We start from the raw sequence: 21365 nt of genomic DNA on the forward strand, positions 1-21365 counted from the left end.
TTTGCTCATTTTAGGGATATTACTTGGAGTCATTCATGACATATTTCAAAAGACGTTGCATTCGAGTCGTCGAGTTCATCAAGATTATTAATAAGTCAATTATAGTTGGATATATTATGAAATGGTATGCATGTCGAGTTCATCAAGATTAGTAGGTTGCTGAATATTTAGTATTACATGGTTACGTGGTTTTCATTTATTGTAGTAGTAGTATTATAAATAGGAGTTTTTTTTTTTTTTTTTTTTTTTTCATTTGTAATTTGCAAATTTTCAAGCAAGTAATATCATAAGAAAATTGCCCCAAGTGTGTGTTATATATTATTTATGTTTATAGTATGTAGCATAGTTACAACACTTGGTAACAAAAGCAAGTATTGTGAACATGTATGTTCCAACAGCCTAGTCATCTTATGATTTCTATCATTATCATTATATAGAGCCTAAATAGGTAATATGGAAGAGGACGTGAACGATTGAATTAATAAAAGCTTCTGAGTTTGAATATTACGTTTACATTAATTAACGTAAGAGTATGCGTATATATTTTTGTGAATTACAACACGTTTGTGTTTTAATTATCTTGTTGCGAAGAGCGTTTGTCTTCCAACACATTCTTGATCCTCATCAATTCATCGACTACTACGAGATATGCTCGTAAAACACGTGTGGAGTCTTCCACTTAATTATCGTATTCGACATAATCCGACAACAAATCCAAACAATCAAGATGAAGTGGGACCTTCACACATTTCCGATAACGAAGATAAAGAAGATCAAGTCGAAGAACAAGAAGATCAAGACGAAGACGAAAAATAGTTTGTTTATATTTTAGTGTAATTTTCAAATTTAATGTAATTTTCAAATTTAATGTAATTTTATTTTTTAGTGTATTTTTTAATTTAATGTACTTTTATTTTTATTTTAGTTTAAATTTAAATTTAATGAAAATATAATTTTAAAGTTTAAATTAAAATATATTGAGTTGAGGAAGTATGTCATTGTTGGTAGTGTTTAATAAAAGTATTAATGTGGCACTGATGTGACAGCTGGTCTTGGGAAGGAAGTATGTCACTGTTGTAAGCACTCTAACAACAATCAAACACAGAGCTACCATTGTTTCTTGTTTAATTTAGCGCAAAATAATGTATCCTCTGAATCAGCGTTTATCAATAACGAAAAAAAAAAAAAAAATGAAATGACACAATCACCCAAAATAAATAGTGTTCATCGACTTTACCAAATGATATACTACGTATTTGGTATGGTATTTAGTAATAAAGTGAAAATCATTTGTCAAATATTGAAATAAATGGACATATTTAAGCATAAATTTTAAGCTTAAAAAGCAACACTCTGAAAACAAATATAGAAATATGAACCCTTAACGGATCATACGTCTGACTGACTCAAAAGAGTTTAGATAAATATGAAATTACTAAGTTACACTATCCAGAGCTCAATTTTTAGTCAATGAAATGACTAAGTTACAGTATCGTGTTTTTTGGTTAGCTAGATGATCAACTACATGCTTCTCATACATCTTAAATAGCTCTTCAATTATGAACTCTCCAAAATGAGAACTCAACAACGGTTCTACAACAGCTCTCACCACTTTTGCTGCATTTTCGCCATGGGATTCATTAAAATCATTCGCATTTGCGTAATCTGCATCGAGTGGGTCCCAGTTGACTTGAAAAGTAGCTAATTTATCAAGAGAAAACGATCCCTCATTTTGAACAATATTCTTAACTTCATCCTTAAATGGAAAATAAATTGGCATATTGAACGAGTGAATATATGATTCTTGAACTAGCCCCTGTGGTATTAATTTGCTATTAGCATATATAATTAAATATTATGTATTTAAACTAACTGAAATAACTAAAGGATCACGAACGATACCATTTTAGCCATGTCTATAAGCGATTGTGCTAGTAGCTCCATGATACTGCAACAATCGTCCCTAGTTGCATCGACAATACTTCGACTAATAAATGTTAAAACCATGCATCCACCACGAACTATTTCCTCATAACGCATTTGCAAAAAGTTCATGAAGTCTATTTGAAATTGTTTTGCATATGCTTGTAACACATTTGGAGGACTTGTTTTCGCCAAGTAAATGTTTAATCCATTGCTTTCAAGGCCTTTGGGTACCTATCACATTTTGTCAAAAAAAAAAGAAGATGTTATTCAAAAATGTGTGTTGTAGATAATAGGCTTATAGTATCAAGTTCCAATTTGTATCTAACTTCACACGTTTTACTATTGTTTTACCATTTTTTTAAATGGGTAAACAGTTAAAGTTTTTTCACTGTTTAGATTACGTGAGATAGTCAAGTATTTGTATTCAAATGCACATAATCTAATTAGGTTATTTTGTGACCGTTCTCACCCTTTTTTCTAAGGGTGTTCATTTTCGGATTCAAATAGAATAATCTAGAAATTGAACCGGATGTCGAGCGGGATTTGAATTCGATATTTGATTAGGTTTCGGTTCGTTTAACAAGTCTAATATGTTTTTTATATTGATTTCAAACCAAAGTTGTTATTAATTATGATTATTTTAGTTAGATTATGATGATTTTATTTTCAATTTTAATCAAAATCAATCCGAGTTTAAATTTAATTTTGAGTTTTGCTCCAAAACTTCAAAACCGAACAAACCAACATGAATAATCAAAGGATACCAAAAACCAAACCGAAAAACACCCTTTTCTGTTCATGGCTACTTCAAGTTTTGGTTGATTACTTTTGAATCTCAAACCCCTTATGAGGTAGTAGGACACTAACAATGAGATTATCTTAGGATGATTTATTATTATTTTATTCTCTCTGTTCCAAACTAAATTTCCATCTTACTATATATGTTTGTCCCATAAAGTTGTCCCTTACTCAAAATAATCATAATTAAAAAATCATCAATGTGCCAATTATACCCTTCTATTATTGTATAGATAATATTAAATATGGAAATTCAACCCATATATATATATATATATATATATATATATATATATATATATATATATATATATATATATATATATATATATATATATCATGCAATCTTCAAGAATCTCCATGATCATCATCACCAACATGCTTGGCTAGTCTTCTTAACTTTATCCTTTCCATGAACAATTAAAATATGTATGATTTCATTCAAGATTATGTGGTTTGTGATGTTTTAATACTTATGGATTATGATATTGTGAACCAAATCAATTGTTGATTAATGCAAGTTCTATATTTTGTTATTACAAGTTAAATTATTGTGATTTAATAGTGTGTTCTTGATCCAACTTAGTGTTAATTAGATTAGGGATAAAGACACAGTGTCTAGGTTACATAGTTTAATCCCGAGATAATAGAAGTAACGAATTTAAGAAGTTTTGTCTATGAGATTTGATCAACATTTGGTAAACATAACACTTGTTTGAATGAATACATGTTAGATTGGAATTGTGAAAGGATAAAGGCTTTACTCTCATTGTTTACATCTCAACACTCTCAATTGCACTTTAGTTTAAGTTTTAAGTTTTAATATTAGTTGATAAATCTTAGTAGCTTTTAGTTAAACAACCAAACCAACCTTGAAATTGCTTGCTAGTTAACCATAACTTCCCGTGGAACGAATCCTGCTTACCCTATCTAAAGTAGAGTAATTAGGCTATTTTTGACCGGCCCTTCGACACCGATCAAATTTTGGCGCCGCTGCCGGGGAAGTGTGCGCTTGAATTGCAAGCTCTTATTTTATTGCTTTCGTGTTAAATTAGAAAAAACCATAAAATTTATAAAACCAATAAAAAAAAACAAAAATAGTTTTTTTGCTTATTTTGTTTTTGTCAGTTTTTACGCTCGGTATTCTTGTTTTTGTTGAAGTGCAGGTTAATGTATGCAAACTCGGAGTTCGGGTGATCAAAATCTTAAGCCTTTAGACCCGGAAATTGAGAAATCCGCAAAAGCTAATCGAAAAGCTACAAGAATCTTAAAGGGCTCGACAGTGGCTTCAGCTTCCACTCAACCACAGTTAGAGTCACATTTGATTGTTCCACCAAACTCTCCTAAATCAGATTCCGATACTGAAGAGGAAGTTTTTATCAACGAAACGAGATGTTTGAACGACAAAGAGGGGTAGACACCTACTACCAATCGGGTGATTATGAGGATCATTCACCCATTTTTTTTTCCGCACGAGCAGGGGGAAACACACGACGATTTGAGGTCCGACCTCAACTCATTTCGATCTTGCCAACCTACCGAGGTATGGCTAATGAGGAACCATATGAACACATTACTGAATTTAATGAGATATGTGTGATGACCCGGGAATTTCCGACCAAATTTAAACTTAATTTTAATAAGTTTCCGACATGATAAGCAAAAGTTGTAATGTTAAAGTCTCATAAACTTTGAACTGTGTTCATGCATTCATTTGACCTTTGAACTATTAATATGAATTCAGTTGCCCTTTGACTGTTCCCGGCGATTCACGAACAAATGTTGTAAGTAAATATGTATATATATGTATATGTAAATATATATAAGAGTATATATAAATATGTATATATATGTATATGTAAATATAAATAAGTGTATATGTAAAGTTTGGATAATAAAATACAATCTAATCATTTGAATTGAATTAGATATTTAAAATAACACATAAAATAATTAAGTTGCTATTCAAATGAATATATACATATATAATGTAATATATCATAAATATTCAAGATATATTATCATAGAATATATTATCAGTATGACATTAATAATAATATATAATAGTAACATATTTAATTTAATTACAAGTATAAACATAATTGGTATATTTTTTTTATTATATACATCATTATTAATAATAATATATGTATTATTAATATTATTATTCCGACATAAAACATATAGGTTTGAAAGTAGTTACATATAATTTGTTATATCTAAATTATTACTTGAAGTAGTATTATAGAGTATTATTATCTTTATCATCAACAATCATTATTTTTATTATTATTTTGATAATTACTATTATAAATATCATTATCTATTATTACTAATATTTGTATTAATATTATTAATGTTATTATTATTATTGTTAGAAAATAATACACTATAATCAATAACAATATCAATTGTTATTAGTATCACTACTATTATCATTACTAATATAATTATTAATTATTAATATTATTAATAATTCTATTACTATTACTATTAACATCTTTATTATTACTTTTGTATTTAAAACTTTTATTACTAATATTATTAGTATTAATAATTTAAAAAAAAAAGAAAAGAAAAGCTGTAAATACATTTATATATTTATAATTATTAAATTAATATTAATATTAATGGTATCTTTATTTATTAATTAATAATGATTATAAAAATTATAAAAGTCAAGGAAAATGTACGATTGCAGCTTCACATAGCTATCCAAACTATTGTAATTTTTTGTTTATGTCGGAGTTTGTTACAAATCATAGTCAAGCAAAAATTCGTGTACATACATATGCAATTGAGGATGAATTAAAGGAGAAAACTCAAGAAAAATAAACCAAAACCTCTGTCCTTCAACTTTTTAGTCAAAAACCGAATTCGAAAGAAATTACAAAATGTAATAATGTAGAAGTGATAGGAATCTCATACTAAAACTACCTGTGAAGTTTCAAATTCCAATTTTTGATATCGAGTACGAATTTTCGAGTCAAAGTTTTGCTTCAAAAAAGTCAAACATTATTCATCCTTCAAATTCGAGTTTTCTGCTACAAATCAAATTAAAATGATGAATTGGGAAGTTTATATGAATCATTTGAAGGGTAGTTTGTGTTGAAATAATTGTCCAAAACGATTGCAATATGGTAATCAATTTTTTTTCCCTCTTGCTCGTCGGACAGCAGCGATGGCTGTATATATATATATATATATATATATATATATATATATATATATATATATATATATATATATATATATATATATATATATATATATATATATATATATATATATATATATATTTTAATTCAAGAACTTATTATTATTTTAGTTCCAAGTTTGTTAATTTATCCTAAAACTAAAAAGTTGATTCGTTACTAGTGGTGTTTGATTTCTGGTTGATTCTTAGAAGTGAAGAAGATGAAGGATAAAAGAAATGAGTTAAATAAAAACGGGTTGAGTGTATAAACAGAAAAACAGCGGACAGTGCAGTGGTTAAGTGTTGTGGCGGGTGTGCAAGAGGTCATGGGTTCGAGTCTTGTGGATGGCAGTTTTTTTTTAAGAAGCCTTTTCATTGAGAGGTAGTTATTATTTTTATTATTATTATTATTATTATTATTATTATTATTATTATTATTATTATTATTATTATTATTATTATTATTATTATTATTATTTGTTGTTGTTGTTATTGTCATTATGATTGCTTTATTATTAAGGATTGTTATTAATTAGTTAATATAGATAATAAGAGTAATATTATTATCACTTTTGTTATTATTAATTAATATCACTAGGTACTATTAGTATTATTATTATTATTAATAGTTGTACAAGTATTATTATTATTATTATTATGATTATCATTATTGATTATTGATATTACTACAAGTATTATAGTTATCAGTACCATTATTATTACTAACATACGTATTATTATGATTTTAAGTATTATTATGATTATAGATACAAATAAGAATATTAGTATTATTATTATTCTTATTACTAGTAGTTGTATTATTATTATTATTATTATTATTATTATTATTATTATTATTATTATTATTATTATTATTATTATTATTATTATTATTATTATTATTATTATTATTAAATCATTAATATCATAACTACCATAAACAGTAAAATTAATACTGTTACATGTACCATTATTAATATCATTGTTATATTCACTAATAGGATTATTATTAACATATGTATATTATTAATGATATTATCATTATTTATTTTTTTTTACTAATATTAACTTAGTATAAAAGAATTACTATTTTGATAAACAATTTAAATACATACATAAATATATATATTTAACACATAAAATATAACAAAATTTAATATTTTTATATATATACAAACATATAAAACCTATACATACATACATATATATATATATATATATATATATATATATGTATGTATATATATTATTAACATAAAAATGATATAACTAATACATTTATATATATATATATATATATATATATATATATATATATATATATATATATATATTATATATATATATATATATATATATATATATAACTATGAATATTAATAAATACACAAATGATATAGGTTCGTGAATCCAAGGCCAATCCTACATTGTTCAGTTGTTTAATGTCGTTATATGTATTTTTACTACAAAATACATAAGGTGAGTTCTTTTGCTCCCTTTTTACTCTTTACGTTTTTGGGCTGAGAATATATGCGCAATTTTTATAAATATTTTACGAAATAGACACAAGTAATTGAAACTACATTATATGGTTGAATGATCGAAATCGAATATGCCCCTTTTTATTTAGTCTGGTAATCTAAGAATTAGGGAACAGACACCCTAATTGACGCGAATCTTAAAGATAGATCTATCGGGCCCAACAAGCCCCATCCAAAGTACCGGATGCTTTAGTACTTCGAAATTTATATCATGTCCGAAGGAGGATCCCGGAATGATGGGGATATTCTTATATGTATATTGTGAATGTCGGTTACCAGGTGTTCAATCCATATGAATGATATTTTTGTCTCTATGCATGGGACGTATATTTATGAGAAATGGAAATCTTGTGGTCTATTAAAATTATGAAATGATTATTTATGTTAAACTAATGAACTCACCAACCTTTTGGTTGACACTTGAAAGCATGTTTATTCTCAGGTACGAAAGAAATCTTCCGCTGTGTATTTGCTCATCTTAGAGATATTACTTGGAGTCATTCATGACATATTTCAAAAGACGTTGCATTCGAGTCGTTGAGTTCATCAAGATTATTATTAAGTCAATTATAGTAAGATATATTACGAAATGGTATGCATGTTGTCAATTTTCGATGTAATGAAAGACTGTCTTTTCAAAAACGAATGCAATGTTTGTAAAAGGTATCATATGGAGGTCAAGAACCTCGCGATGTAATCAACTGTTGTGAATCGTTTATAATCGATATGGACTTTGTCCGGATGGATTAGGACGGGTCCTTTCAGTTGGTATCAGAGCGGTGGTCTTGGTGAACCAGGTCTTGCATTAGTGTATCTAACTGATAGTCGTTAGGATGCCTTATTGAGTCTGGACTTCGACCGTGTCTGCATGTCAAAAGTTTTGCTTATTATTTCTAGTCGGAAATCATCTGCTTATCATTCTTAGTCTAGACACATCTTACTGCATTGATTGCATGAATAGTGTATAGACAAAATTCGTATCTTAGCGTATCTGCTAATTCATATCTTAGCATATCTGTTACAGTAGACTTTGCCTGACAGCTTCCGTAGATTCCTCCGTAACTTATGGGATTTTAGTATTATATATGCATATGTAAACTATGTATTGCAAGGTATTAATCTACATCCTATAATCTATTTCTTATCAAAAATTCTTCATCTGATTGTATGGGATGAATCCTTCAACCAGTTCGAGTCCCTCAAATTCCGATAGCTATTCCGATAGTTATTCCGACAGCTATTCCAACGTGGACGTTCATCTAAGCTCCGAAAGCAGCGTCACCAGAATGAATCAACCAACTAACCATCCTCAATTCATATGATGAGCTCGTAGTCGACTTAATTAATGGAGACGAGAAGAAGACAATCCCTTCCACCAACCGAATTCACCTCTTGACAATGAACCTGAAGCGTTTACCGGCGAACCTGTTCGAGACACCATTTTCAGTCTCATTTCTAGGGTAACTCGACAATATTATATTCTATCCACAATTTTGAACCTTATTCATCCGCTCGTTCCGACCGACAATCGTCCTGGAGTAATGAGTCAACGAACTTCGCGCTCGAATAATCAATTCGGAGAATATGGTACAAAATGTACCAGCTTCAGCAACATCACCGGCACCAACAGTACAATCAATAACAGCACCAGTACTATCAACAATCCATGTTTCAATATCATCATCTGTACTTTGAGTACGATCTTCGTTCTACGTATCGTTCTACCTCATTTATCTTCGTTCGACATGGCGAATATGTAATCTCTAAAGTTTTAGAGATTATTTATTCTAGTTCCAACCGAAAAGCAAATGAGTTCAATATCATATTAACTCATTAAATCCATGAATACATCTGAAGAAAATATATATGTATATATGTTTTCATAAAGTTTGTAATTAAAAATTCTCTTGTACAAACTGTTAATGGTGAAAATATTTTAACGGGTAGGTAATACCCGAAGAATATTTAGATTTCACATTAATAAGTTACATTGTACGTTCTTTGAATCTGTTTCAACAGTCATATACTATCCTACTTACATCCACCGATATACAAATCCGTTCACCACAGAATGACCATATTCATCCAATTTCATATTTGGATTTTGATTTATCAGAATCCAACAAGTGGCATAATGAAGAAAACATTTGACAAAATAAAATTTGTTAGAAACAAACAAATTAACTATGAGTAATTTTGTTAAGAATCCACGCTAACTGTTCCTAGATAATTATTCCTAGCTAACTGATTACATTTTATTTATCGCAATTTACATTCTCTCAATTTTATTTATCGTCATTTAATTTCTGTTATTTATTTTTACGTACTTTAAATATCAGGACACGTATACAAGGTTTTGACATATCATATCGACACATCTATATATATTATTTGGAATCACCATAGACACTCTATATGCAGTAATGATCTAGTCTGAGACGAATACGGGTCACGATACGTTTTAATAATTCGAATATTATATATTAAACTATATATGAATTATTGGACTATCGACTGTGGACTATCGATTGTGGACTAATAACATTGGACAATTAAAATGAATTAAAATATTGATTATAACATATGAAACTAAACAATTCTTCAAGTTGCCACTTGATTTCATCTTAAACCTCATTTGTATCTTGACAATTACAATCTGCGTTCAAACTTTTCATGATTCTTGAAAATACCTCAATCGAGAGGATGAACCAACCACACTTCATCTACAGAAAGAAAGATTGTTGCGTATAATTATGCACCTGAAAACACTCGGAACTTGAGTAAACGTTTAACACGTAGCTGTGCTAATTCCTTTAGCGTTATTATTACCAAAAATAACTTTGCATCTGATGTTCGAGATAGCCAGTTTTGTCACAGCTCCAGCAAGACAACTTCGACTTTTTGTACGAAACAACCTTATTATAACGGGATATATACGCGTGCTCTTTTATTGTTACCAGGGAACCTTTCATATTCCACCATATTACCATCAGCGTTTAATCATCTAAAAACACAATTTTCCTGAAACCACCTCGGATTAATAACCGATGATTCAGATATCATAGCATTAAATGCAGAGGAAACAGAAAAATGGTAGATGGTCTAAACGACCAAAAGTTTGATGATAAAGAAAGGAGTGTTAGGAATGCTCGATAGAAAATTGGGTATTGAAAAATAGATTGAGCTACCCATGAAGGGGACCAAGGACAAATACAAGGACCAAACCCTATATTCAAAGAATCCAGGTAATTCTGAATCCGATGAAATCTTTAGAGATTATCTTGCTCCGAAGTCATGTTAAAATCTTGCAGAAAATCTTTCTCCATCAACCATCGAACTTAGAAATTCCAAAATATCATCATCAATATCTTCGATATTTCTGAGGATATTTTCAAAAATATTCTAGTCCGAAATTATATACCTCTTCGTGCTTCCTGTGTATCATTATATTGAAAACATTCAAGAGAAAATTTAGTACCGAAAATCAGATTATGTGAAACTATGAAGAAAGCCGTGGACAAATCACAAAGAATAAGTTTGACTTCAAAGAATCCAAATGATTCAATGTCTGCTAAAGTCTTTAGTGAATATCTTGCTTCTAACTCTAAACTTTTGCAGACAAATTTTCTTTATCATCCTTCGATATTAGAAATTCCAAGATATGATCGTATCTTTCATTATAAATATCCTCCATATTTCTGAAGATATTTTTATAACTATTCTTATCTGAAATCATTAATCTCTTCATGCTATCAGTGTTACATTATATAGAAACTGTTAGTTTCTATATTTTGTAAACTTTCGAGCTTAAAATATGAATGTTATTGAAGTAATGTTGGGAACTGATGCATGAGTTAGTATAATATAATGACACTTGATCAACATGATTATATTATAGTAAGTCATGCTGAGTTTCTAATAGAACGTGATGATTCACAGATCATAACGTCATCATGCGCCATGTTACATGACTCGTTCATTCTACTTCACCTTCAGACATATCAAGAAAATATATTCTAGTTCTATTCTCAGTGATTCTGATAATTTGAAAAATCAAACCGTGCTATCACGTTCCTTCCTGCTTAGAACATTTTAATCATTCGAAACTCTATATCTACAAATTATGGACTATTATTCGCTTGACTTGAGGTCGGGAAGAGAAAACAAAAGCATAGAGCTTTGAAATATAAGGGAGAATATAAAGCCCGATAACAACACATAAATTACAAACCGTGTATATCAATGTTTAACGCAACATAAAGACACGGGAGAATTAAAAACATTATAATCCCAAGGGCGAAGTAGAAGAAGGCAGATTCCTCTGGTGGGAGTTGGAAAAGGAGAATGATTGTTGCGATAGTAAGAATGAGGATAAGGATCAGAACTGGATTAAGCATTTTCAAAAACTTTTAGATGAATGAAATAAGAAAGAAAGTATATGAATGGTGAGAATAATGGAACGGAAGAGTTTAATTTATAATGGAAATATCAGACAGAGTAATCGAGGCAGATCACTGCATTTAATTATAAGAGATCTTAATTTCCTTATTCACTGAATACTCAAATCTTATAGATTTCGAAGATTTTCTTTAAATCCCTTAAATTCCAGAATTCAACCGCGACTATGTCAAAAGTTATGAAAAATCTTCATTTCTTCATCTCGATCTCTTGTGATAGCTTCATTCATACGCTTCGATTGTAACAACCCAAACCAACCCGCGATTAAACCGTGTAAAATTACAACAACAAAAAAAAAATTTGCTGAACTGCCACCTGGCGCGGCGCGCCAAACCTGACTGTCCGGAAAGTCTTTAAATGCGAAAATGTTTGACTAGTTCCCGACGTATTTAGACAAAACGCTTTTAACCGCATGTTCAATATATGAAAACTAGCGCGTTCCATTAATAAAATTTAGTTTACGAAGCGGGGCCCACATTGACCCAAATTACCCCTTAAGTACCAAAATACAATTTTCGACCATACGACTTTTAATACAAAACAAAGCCGAGCATGGCGATTGGGGATACGCTACCCAATCCTAATAAATCCAAAAGCAAGCCTTCTACGCAAACTATGTAAGTCCTCTAATCCTCGCGCTTACCCGAGCCACCATCCGCATGCAATCTATAAAAAGAGTCAACAACGAGAGGGTAAGCTAACGCTTAGTGAATGATAATATACTACATACATATATGTATAAAATGGACACGCCACAGAATAACAAATACCACATACCGAGGCATCCATATATAAGGCACTACACTAAGCATACCGTACGATCTCTAAGCAACGAGCTAAAGATACAACAACAATATAAGTTCACCAATGACGATGTGAACAACGCCAAATAGCTACACCCGGAGGGTTAGCTACAACACAACAATACATTAATATATATAACAATATAAACGAACAAGGTTAACACCTTAACCCAATACCGTGAACCAAATACCACAATGAAGATTGGCCGAACTACACGAGCCTTAGTAATCCGAAACCACACGAGATTACTATCTTCACAACATCGAGGTTGGCCGAACTACACGAGCCTTAGTAATCCGAAACCACACGAGATTACTACCTCAATAAGATGACCGAACTACACGAGTCACCATGAATCCGAACTACACGAGATTCATTTCCACAATACAATAAGATGACCGAAACCACACGCATCATCGTGAATTCGAATACACACGCGATTCACTTCTCAAAATTATACCCTTCGCCATTGGGGTTATATCAACCACATCACAACCACGTGTGATAATGTACACGCGAACGCGTACTTCGCCAAAGATGGTCAACCAAAACGCACAACCGTGCCAATTGGACTCATACAAAAGTCCATCAAATCCATCTATATGTGAAGTGAGCTCTATAGCCGAGAATCACTTCACCCGACCCGCACCCATCCTATACATACATATGCACATAGGATATTATCACTCACCTTGAAGTCTTGAAGAATGCTTCCAAGTAATCCGCAACTCGCCAATGGAAAGTACCTATTCCATTATCACAATTACAACAATACACTTAGAGTGGATTTACAAATCAACCCAATTCGTCACTTAGTGCAATTTCGACCCAAATGCACTTCCAAGCACAAACCGTGCCCAAAACTAACCAATAATCACTAACACAAGTGAGAATGGTCCTAATACGCCAATTAAACCCGAACTCAAGTGTTAAACACGCGTCATACCCATTTTGACACTAAAACCCTAGTTTTGACCCATTAAGTCAAAATCTCACCATTTACAAGTTTTAACACCAAAACACATTTAACTCGGTTTAATACTTCAACTTAATCCATTTTAAGTTTATAAACCTCATTAAATCCCCAAATGGGTCACAATCACCACCAAACCCTAATTTGACCCAAAGTCAAAGTTAGTCAACAAAATAACCTTAAATGGGTTTCAATACTTCCATAATCACTAACTTAAGTGATTAAACTCAATTTCAAGTCCTAAACATGGCCAATTAGTTCACCAACCCAAAATCCACCAACAATTAACAATAAACCCAATTACTAGCATCACTAAACCCATTTCATCATCTAAAAGGGTTTTTCATCAAACTAACTCAAACCCTAACTTGAATATCAAATCAAATAGATGAAATTCAGAGTTTGAGCTTACCAATACCACCACAACGTAGCTAGGAACGAAAGGAACAACTTTAGAACTCGAGCTTTTGATCAATTTGGCCTCCTTCTTCACCAAAACCCTAAATCTCTCTCTCTCTCTAAAATAGTTTGAGAGTGATGAATGGATGTGAAAAGGATCCAAAACTGATCCAAACCAGCTAACATGGCTCACAAATCCGGCCCCAAGTGAAATTACCCAAATACCCTTCATTTAAACCAATTAAAACAAAGGATTCTGTCAGCGCCAAATGGCGCGGCGCGCCCCAAACCCGCGCGGCGCGCGATCCTACTGAAATAGTTTCTTTTGCATTTTAATTTATATACAATAAAACCCACACCCTTGAACACCATAATACACAAGTAAGTAAGATAATTATTCGGGTCTTACAACTCTTCCCCACTTAAACTCGATCACGTCCTCGTGATCCTCGTCACTTAACCAAACGGACCACACTCCACGGTCCTCAAACATACGTCCCAATCCGACTTTCCTAGGCAACTCTTCCCAATGAATCACCTCTATCAACCAAAATCGTCACACGCGATTTAACAAATCATAATCCGAGCACTAAAACCATGCTCAATCCCTCACATCGGGAAACTCAACCAATCTCGAACCGAGATATCAACCCTCTAGCGTAACATTACCAAGTACAATGCTAAAAGCAACCAAGTTTAAATCCTAAAGTTAACAATCCGAAACGATGAAGACCGAACCAAACGAAACCTTACGGATTACACCAATCACTAAACATCCTTTGTAGTGCGCCATACGACCAATACGCAACCACCGTAACATCATAATCCAACGGCTAGAACCGATAACGCCTAAAATGACTATGGAAACGCAAAACCCAAGGTGTACGAAATCAACTATCGTCACACCCGTAACAAACATGTGAGCGAAACACGGCTATCGCCTCACTAATCCCACAACATGGTCCTCACAACCCCACCATTGACGTATAAAACGACCGATAGTTCCCGCAACATGGTCCTTACGACCCTACCATTGGTGTATCAAACAACCAATAGATCACACGACACGAAGGCTGGCCGAAAACACACGCGCCCTAGTGAATCCGAACTACACGCGACTCACTACCTTCACCACAACAACAATCGGGAATGGCCGAACTACACGCGCCATAGTGAATCCGAACTACACGAGAGTCACTATCCCGAAGGAATGACCGAACTACACGAGTCAATTGTGAATCCGAACTACACGAGACTCACTCCTCAATACAATGACCGAAACCACACGAGTCATTTGTGAATCCGAACTACACGAGATTCACTTCCACAACATCGAGGTTGGCTGAACTACACGAGCCTTAGTAATCCGAAACCACACAAGATTACTACCTCAATAAGATGACCGAACTACACGAGTCACCATGAATCCGAACTACACGAGATTCATTTAGTTAAGATGACCGAAACCACACGCGTCATCGTGAATCCAAAACCACACGCGATTCACAATCTCAACATAGGAATGGTACTCGCATTTCCCACCGGTACTCGCATTTCCTGATAGTGTTACACCATACCGACATAACACTACTCCCTTGATGAAGTCAGCGGACCCTGAAGGTCATGCTCCACCAATCACAACACCGAATGAAGTCAGCGGACCCGAAGATCATGCTTCACCGATATAACACCACGCTCATGATGAAGTCAGCGGACCCCGAAAGTCATGCTCCACCAATCACGTATTCCCATGATGAAGTCAGCGGACCCTAAAGATCATGCTTCATCAAACAACCATACCATAATCGAGCAAGAACCACCTATACCAAACATAGGTACCAAACAATAATTCTCCACAAGAGAACCCGACACACACCTCCCTTAACCGGAGGATTTCACCTTGCTCGCCAAACACGTCCATTATCTCTCAACGAGATTTACCACGTTACCACCTCGGTGATGATTCAAATCCAAACCATAAGTACAATTTATCCGAAATTGTACTCTACCACAAATCGACCAAACCAGGTCTCGACAACATTTTCCGGATCTACCAATAGCATCATCCGAAATCTTACACTAAAACTTCCTCGTGCGGGAGTGTAACTCCCCCACTTAGAACCACGTTCCATATCCACAACTCGTACAACCGCACAATGCTACCACAGGTAGACTTTACCAACAATTGGGCTCACACGACCCATTACCACATCTTGCTCCAACCTTGAGCACACGAAGGATTTTAACCAACCCTTAAACACTTTGTACGAAAAGTGTACCGCAACTCAATCGGAGTCGAACACCACGCTAGTAGGTATAAAAGAGGCACCTAATGTCGCGTCATAAAGACTCCATTACCAACACACATCGAGATTTAAAACACTCTATCTCAAGGGTTCCAACCAACCGACGAACCTCATGATTCGTCACTTCAACATCAAATCGAACACGCGCTTAACAACCAAACACCAAAACCATTTCCGTGGCTTGGTAGAAACGTTTCCCAAATACTAAGGAATGCTTGGTTGCACCAAGTCTTACGCCCTTCGCCCGTCAATCAATCATCAACATAGGGTACTTCCATTAGGAACGTCACCCATAGCATAACATGCACAACAAAGGCACGCTACTCAAACTCAAACGGCATTTAATAAATAATCAAAAGACATATTTATCAAAATTAAACGTACCTTAACGTCTCCTGGCCGCACCCGTCCCCGCTAACTTGGGACATTCCGACTTACGATGTCCTTCTTTTTGGCAATTGAAGCACACCATACCATCACCCTTTGGTACCGAACATTCCCAAGACTTGTGACCCCTCACGCCACAATTGTAACATCTAGCCGCACTAGAATCCGACATACCCGTTCGCGTACCACCCGTGCTCACACTCGGACCCTTAGCCCTCTTACTCGGAGCACCATAAGAAACGACCCTTCGCTCACTTGAAGGTTCACCCTTTTTCGATCGTGAATACGACTCGAAACCTCTAGCCAAGTCGAATAATTCCGAAAACGATTTCGCTTGACCCCGGCTAATTTTACTTTTCAAGTCATCATTCAAGGTCCGATAGAAATCTCCCATCAACAAACGATCATTCCCCAAATACTCCGGACAAAAACGAGCCTTTGCCATAAAGGTCGTCTTGAGAGTACTCAAATCCATAGATCCTTGTCGCAAATTTCGCAACTCATTACGCAATTCGCATAAATCGGCCGAAGTCCGGAACTCCTCGAAGAATTTCTCCTTAAAGTCGTCCCACGATAAAGCCATAAACGTCTCGCCACCGACAAGATCAATCTTACCATCCAACCAATCCCTTGCCCTACTCCGCAACAAACTCATAGCGAGTCTCGTCTTTCTCTCGGGAGGGCAATCAATAGTACGGAAACACCCTTCGACGTCCGAAATCCAAGTTGTGCTTACCAAAGGATCCGGCTTTCCGTCATACATCGGGGGTTTAGTCCTCATGAAGCTCTTAAGATAACGCTCCATTTCACCACTACTTTGAAGTTCGGAATACCTCCTTTCCATTCTTTCTTCTAACGCACCCATTTGCTCCGCAACCCTAGTGTTAAACTCCGCGTCATTCGCATCGGTCTCGTTTCGCGTCGTCATTCTAAAGAATGCAAAACGATTAGTCCACGAACGTGTAAAACCGTACGCACGACACAGCCCCATCTTGCTAAACACTCATCGTACATCACTTGTTAGACATGATTTGCACCCGTAATAAGGTTTGCAAGTTCTTATTACGCACACATGCCGCATCGACTCGTTAGTACAACGACCGTCTCGCTCGATGATATACACAAACACAACCAAAATTCTACGCGGTACAAACACACGCGAGAATTATTATCACAACACAACAACATATTAATAATATCCGCATTACTAATATAAACGTTAGTCAACCTATAGCCAAGGCACTAACCAAACCCATTCCGAACCGTAATCCTACAAGTCCCGCAACAATTTAAGCACACACAAGTCTAAGTCTAGGCACCTATCTCAAGTCACCTAAATCCCTTAGACCATGCTCTGATACCACTTGTAACAACCCAAACCAACCCGCGATTAAACCGTGTAAAATTACAACAACAAAATTTTTTTTTGCTGAACTGCCACCTGGCGCGGCGCGCCATATAGGCCGCGCGGCGCGCCAAACCTGACTGTCCGGAAAGTCTTTAAATGCGAAAATGTTTGACTAGTTCCCGACGTATTTAGACAAAACGTTTTTAACCGCATGTTCAATATATGAAAACTAGCGCGTTCCATTAATAAAATTTATTTTACGAAGCGGGGCCCACATTGACCCAAATTACCCCTTAAGTACCAAAATACAATTTTCGACCATACGACTTTTAATACAATACAAAGCCGAGCATGGCGATTGGGGATACGCTACCCAATCCTAATAAATCCAAAAGCAAGCCTTCTACGCAAACTATGCAAGTCCTCTAATCCTCGCGCTTACCCGAGCCACCATCCGCATGCAATCTATAAAAAGAGTCAACAACGAGAGGGTAAGCTAACGCTTAGTGAATGATAATATACTACATACATATATATGTATAAAATGGACACGCCACAGAATAACAAATACCGCATACCGAGGCATCCATATATAAGGCACTACACTAAGCATACCGTACGATCTCTAAGCAATAAGCTAAAGATACAACAACAATATAAGTTCACCAACGACGATGTAAACAACGCCAAATAGCTACACCCGGAGGGTTAGCTACAACACAACAATACATTAATATATATAACAATATAAACGAACAAGGTTAACACCTTAACCCAATATCGTGAACCAAATACTATAATGAAGATTGGCCGAACTACACGAGCCTTAGTAATCCGAAACCACACGAGATTACTATCTTCACAACATCGAGGTTGGCCGAACTACACGAGCCTTAGTAATCCGAAACCACACGAGATTACTACCTCAATAAGATGACCGAACTACACGAGTCACCATGAATCCGAACTACACGAGATTCATTTCCACAATACAATAAGATGACCGAAACCACACGCGTCATCGTGAATCCGAATACACACGCGATTCACTTCTCAAAATTATACCCTTCGCCATTGGGGTTATATCAACCACATCACAACCACGTGTGATAATGTACACGCGAACGCGTACTTCGCCAAAGATGGTCAACCAAAACGCACAACCGTGCCAATTGGACTCATACAAAAGTCCATCAAATCCATCTATATGTGAAGTGAGCTCTATAGCCGAGAATCACTTCACCCGACCCGCACCCATCCTACACATACATATGCACATAGGATATTATCACTCACCTTGAAGTCTTGAAGAATGCTTCCAAGTAATCCGCAACTCGCCAATGGAAAGTACCTATTCCATTATCACAATTACAACAATACACTTAGAGTGGATTTACAAATCAACCCAATTCGTCACTTAGTGCAATTTCGACCCAAATGCACTTCCAAGCACAAACCGTGCCCAAAACTAACCAATAATCACTAACACAAGTGAGAATGGTCCTAATACGCCAATTAAACCCGAACTCAAGTGTTAAACACGCGTCATACCCATTTTGACACTAAAACCCTAGTTTTGACCCATTAAGTCAAAATCTCACCATTTACAAGTTTTAACACCAAAACACATTTAACTCGGTTTAATACTTCAACTTAATCCATTTTAAGTTTATAAACCTCATTAAATCGCCAAATGGGTCACAATCACCACCAAACCCTAATTTGACCCAAAGTCAAAGTTAGTCAACAAAATAACCTTAAATGGGTTTCAATACTTCCATAATCACTAACTTAAGTGATTAAACTCAATTTCAAGTCCTAAACATGGCCAATTAGTTCACCAACCCAAAATCCACCAACAATTAACAATAAACCCAATTACTAGCATCACTAAACCCATTTCATCATCTAAAAGGGTTTTTCATCAAACTAACTCAAACCCTAACTTGAATATCAAATCAAATAGATGAAATTCGGAGTTTGAGCTTACCAATACCACCACAACGTAGCTAGGAACGAAAGGAACAACTTTAGAACTCGAGCTTTTGATCAATTTGGCCTCCTTCTTCACCAAAACCCTAAATCTCTCTCTAGAATCTCTCTCTCTCTCTCTAAAATAGTTTGAGAGTGATGAATGGATGTGAAAAGGATACAAAACTGATCCAAACCAGCTAACATTGCTCACAAATCCGGCCCCAAGTGAAATTACCCAAATACCCTTCATTTAAACCAATTAAACAAAGGATTCTGTCAGCGCCAAATGGCGCGGCGCGCCCCAAACCCGCGCGGCGCGCGATCCTACTGAAACAGTTTCTTTTGCATTTTAATTTATATACAATAAAACCCACACCCTTGAACACCATAATACACAAGTAAGTAAGATAATTATTCGGGTCTTACATCGATTAATCGAATCATTTTATCCATATTACTCAATGATGATAAAACTCTATTTATCAACTCATATTTTCCATGAAAACATTTTTATTGTTAGCCATGACCACCTCACTCAAATTTCGGGACGAAATTTCTTTAACGGGTAGGAACTGTGATGACCCGGGAATTTCCGACCAAATTTAAACTTAATTTTAATAAGTTTCCGACATGATAAGCAAAAGTTGTAATGTTAAAGTCTCATAAACTTTGAACTGTGTTCATGCATTCATTTGACCTTTGAACTATTAATATGAATTCAGTTGCCCTTTGACTGTTCCCGGCGATTCACGAACAAATGTTGTAAGTAAATATGTATATATATGTATATGTAAATATATATAAGAGTATATATAAATATGTATATATATGTATATGTAAATATAAATAAGAGTATATGTAAAGTTGAGATAATAAAATACAATCTAATCATTTGAATTGAATTAGATATTTAAAATAGCACATAAAATAATTAAGTTGCTATTCAAATGAATATATACATATATAATGTAATATATCATAAATATTCAAGATATATTATCATAGAATATATTATCAGTATGACATTAATAATAATATATAATAGTAACATATTTAATTTAATTACAAGTATAAACATAATTGGTATATTTTTTTATTATATACATCATTATTAATAATAATATATGTATTATTAATATTATTATTCCGACATAAAACATATAGGTTTGAAAGTAGTTACATATAATTTGTTATATCTAAATTATTACTTGAAGTAGTATTATAGAGTATTATTATCTTTATCATCAACAATCAT

General features: G+C 33.9%; 1 protein-coding gene across 1 annotated transcript in view; it reads right to left on the reverse strand.

The window, feature by feature from the left end:
- Positions 1–1456: 1456 nt before the first annotated feature.
- Positions 1457–21365, reverse strand: part of LOC139874877 (S-adenosyl-L-methionine:benzoic acid/salicylic acid carboxyl methyltransferase 3-like) — a 65788-nt gene continuing 45879 nt past the window's right edge. The window contains exons 4-5 of the mRNA XM_071862273.1: positions 1903–2157; positions 1457–1816 (exon numbers count right to left, since the gene is read on the reverse strand). Of these exons, the coding sequence (XP_071718374.1) occupies positions 1457–1816; positions 1903–2157 (615 nt within the window). The remainder of the gene's footprint in view (positions 1817–1902; positions 2158–21365) is intronic.

This window comes from Rutidosis leptorrhynchoides, chromosome 1, assembly GCF_046630445.1.
Source record: "Rutidosis leptorrhynchoides isolate AG116_Rl617_1_P2 chromosome 1, CSIRO_AGI_Rlap_v1, whole genome shotgun sequence".
In the NCBI taxonomy this organism is placed as follows: Eukaryota; Viridiplantae; Streptophyta; class Magnoliopsida; order Asterales; family Asteraceae; genus Rutidosis; species Rutidosis leptorrhynchoides.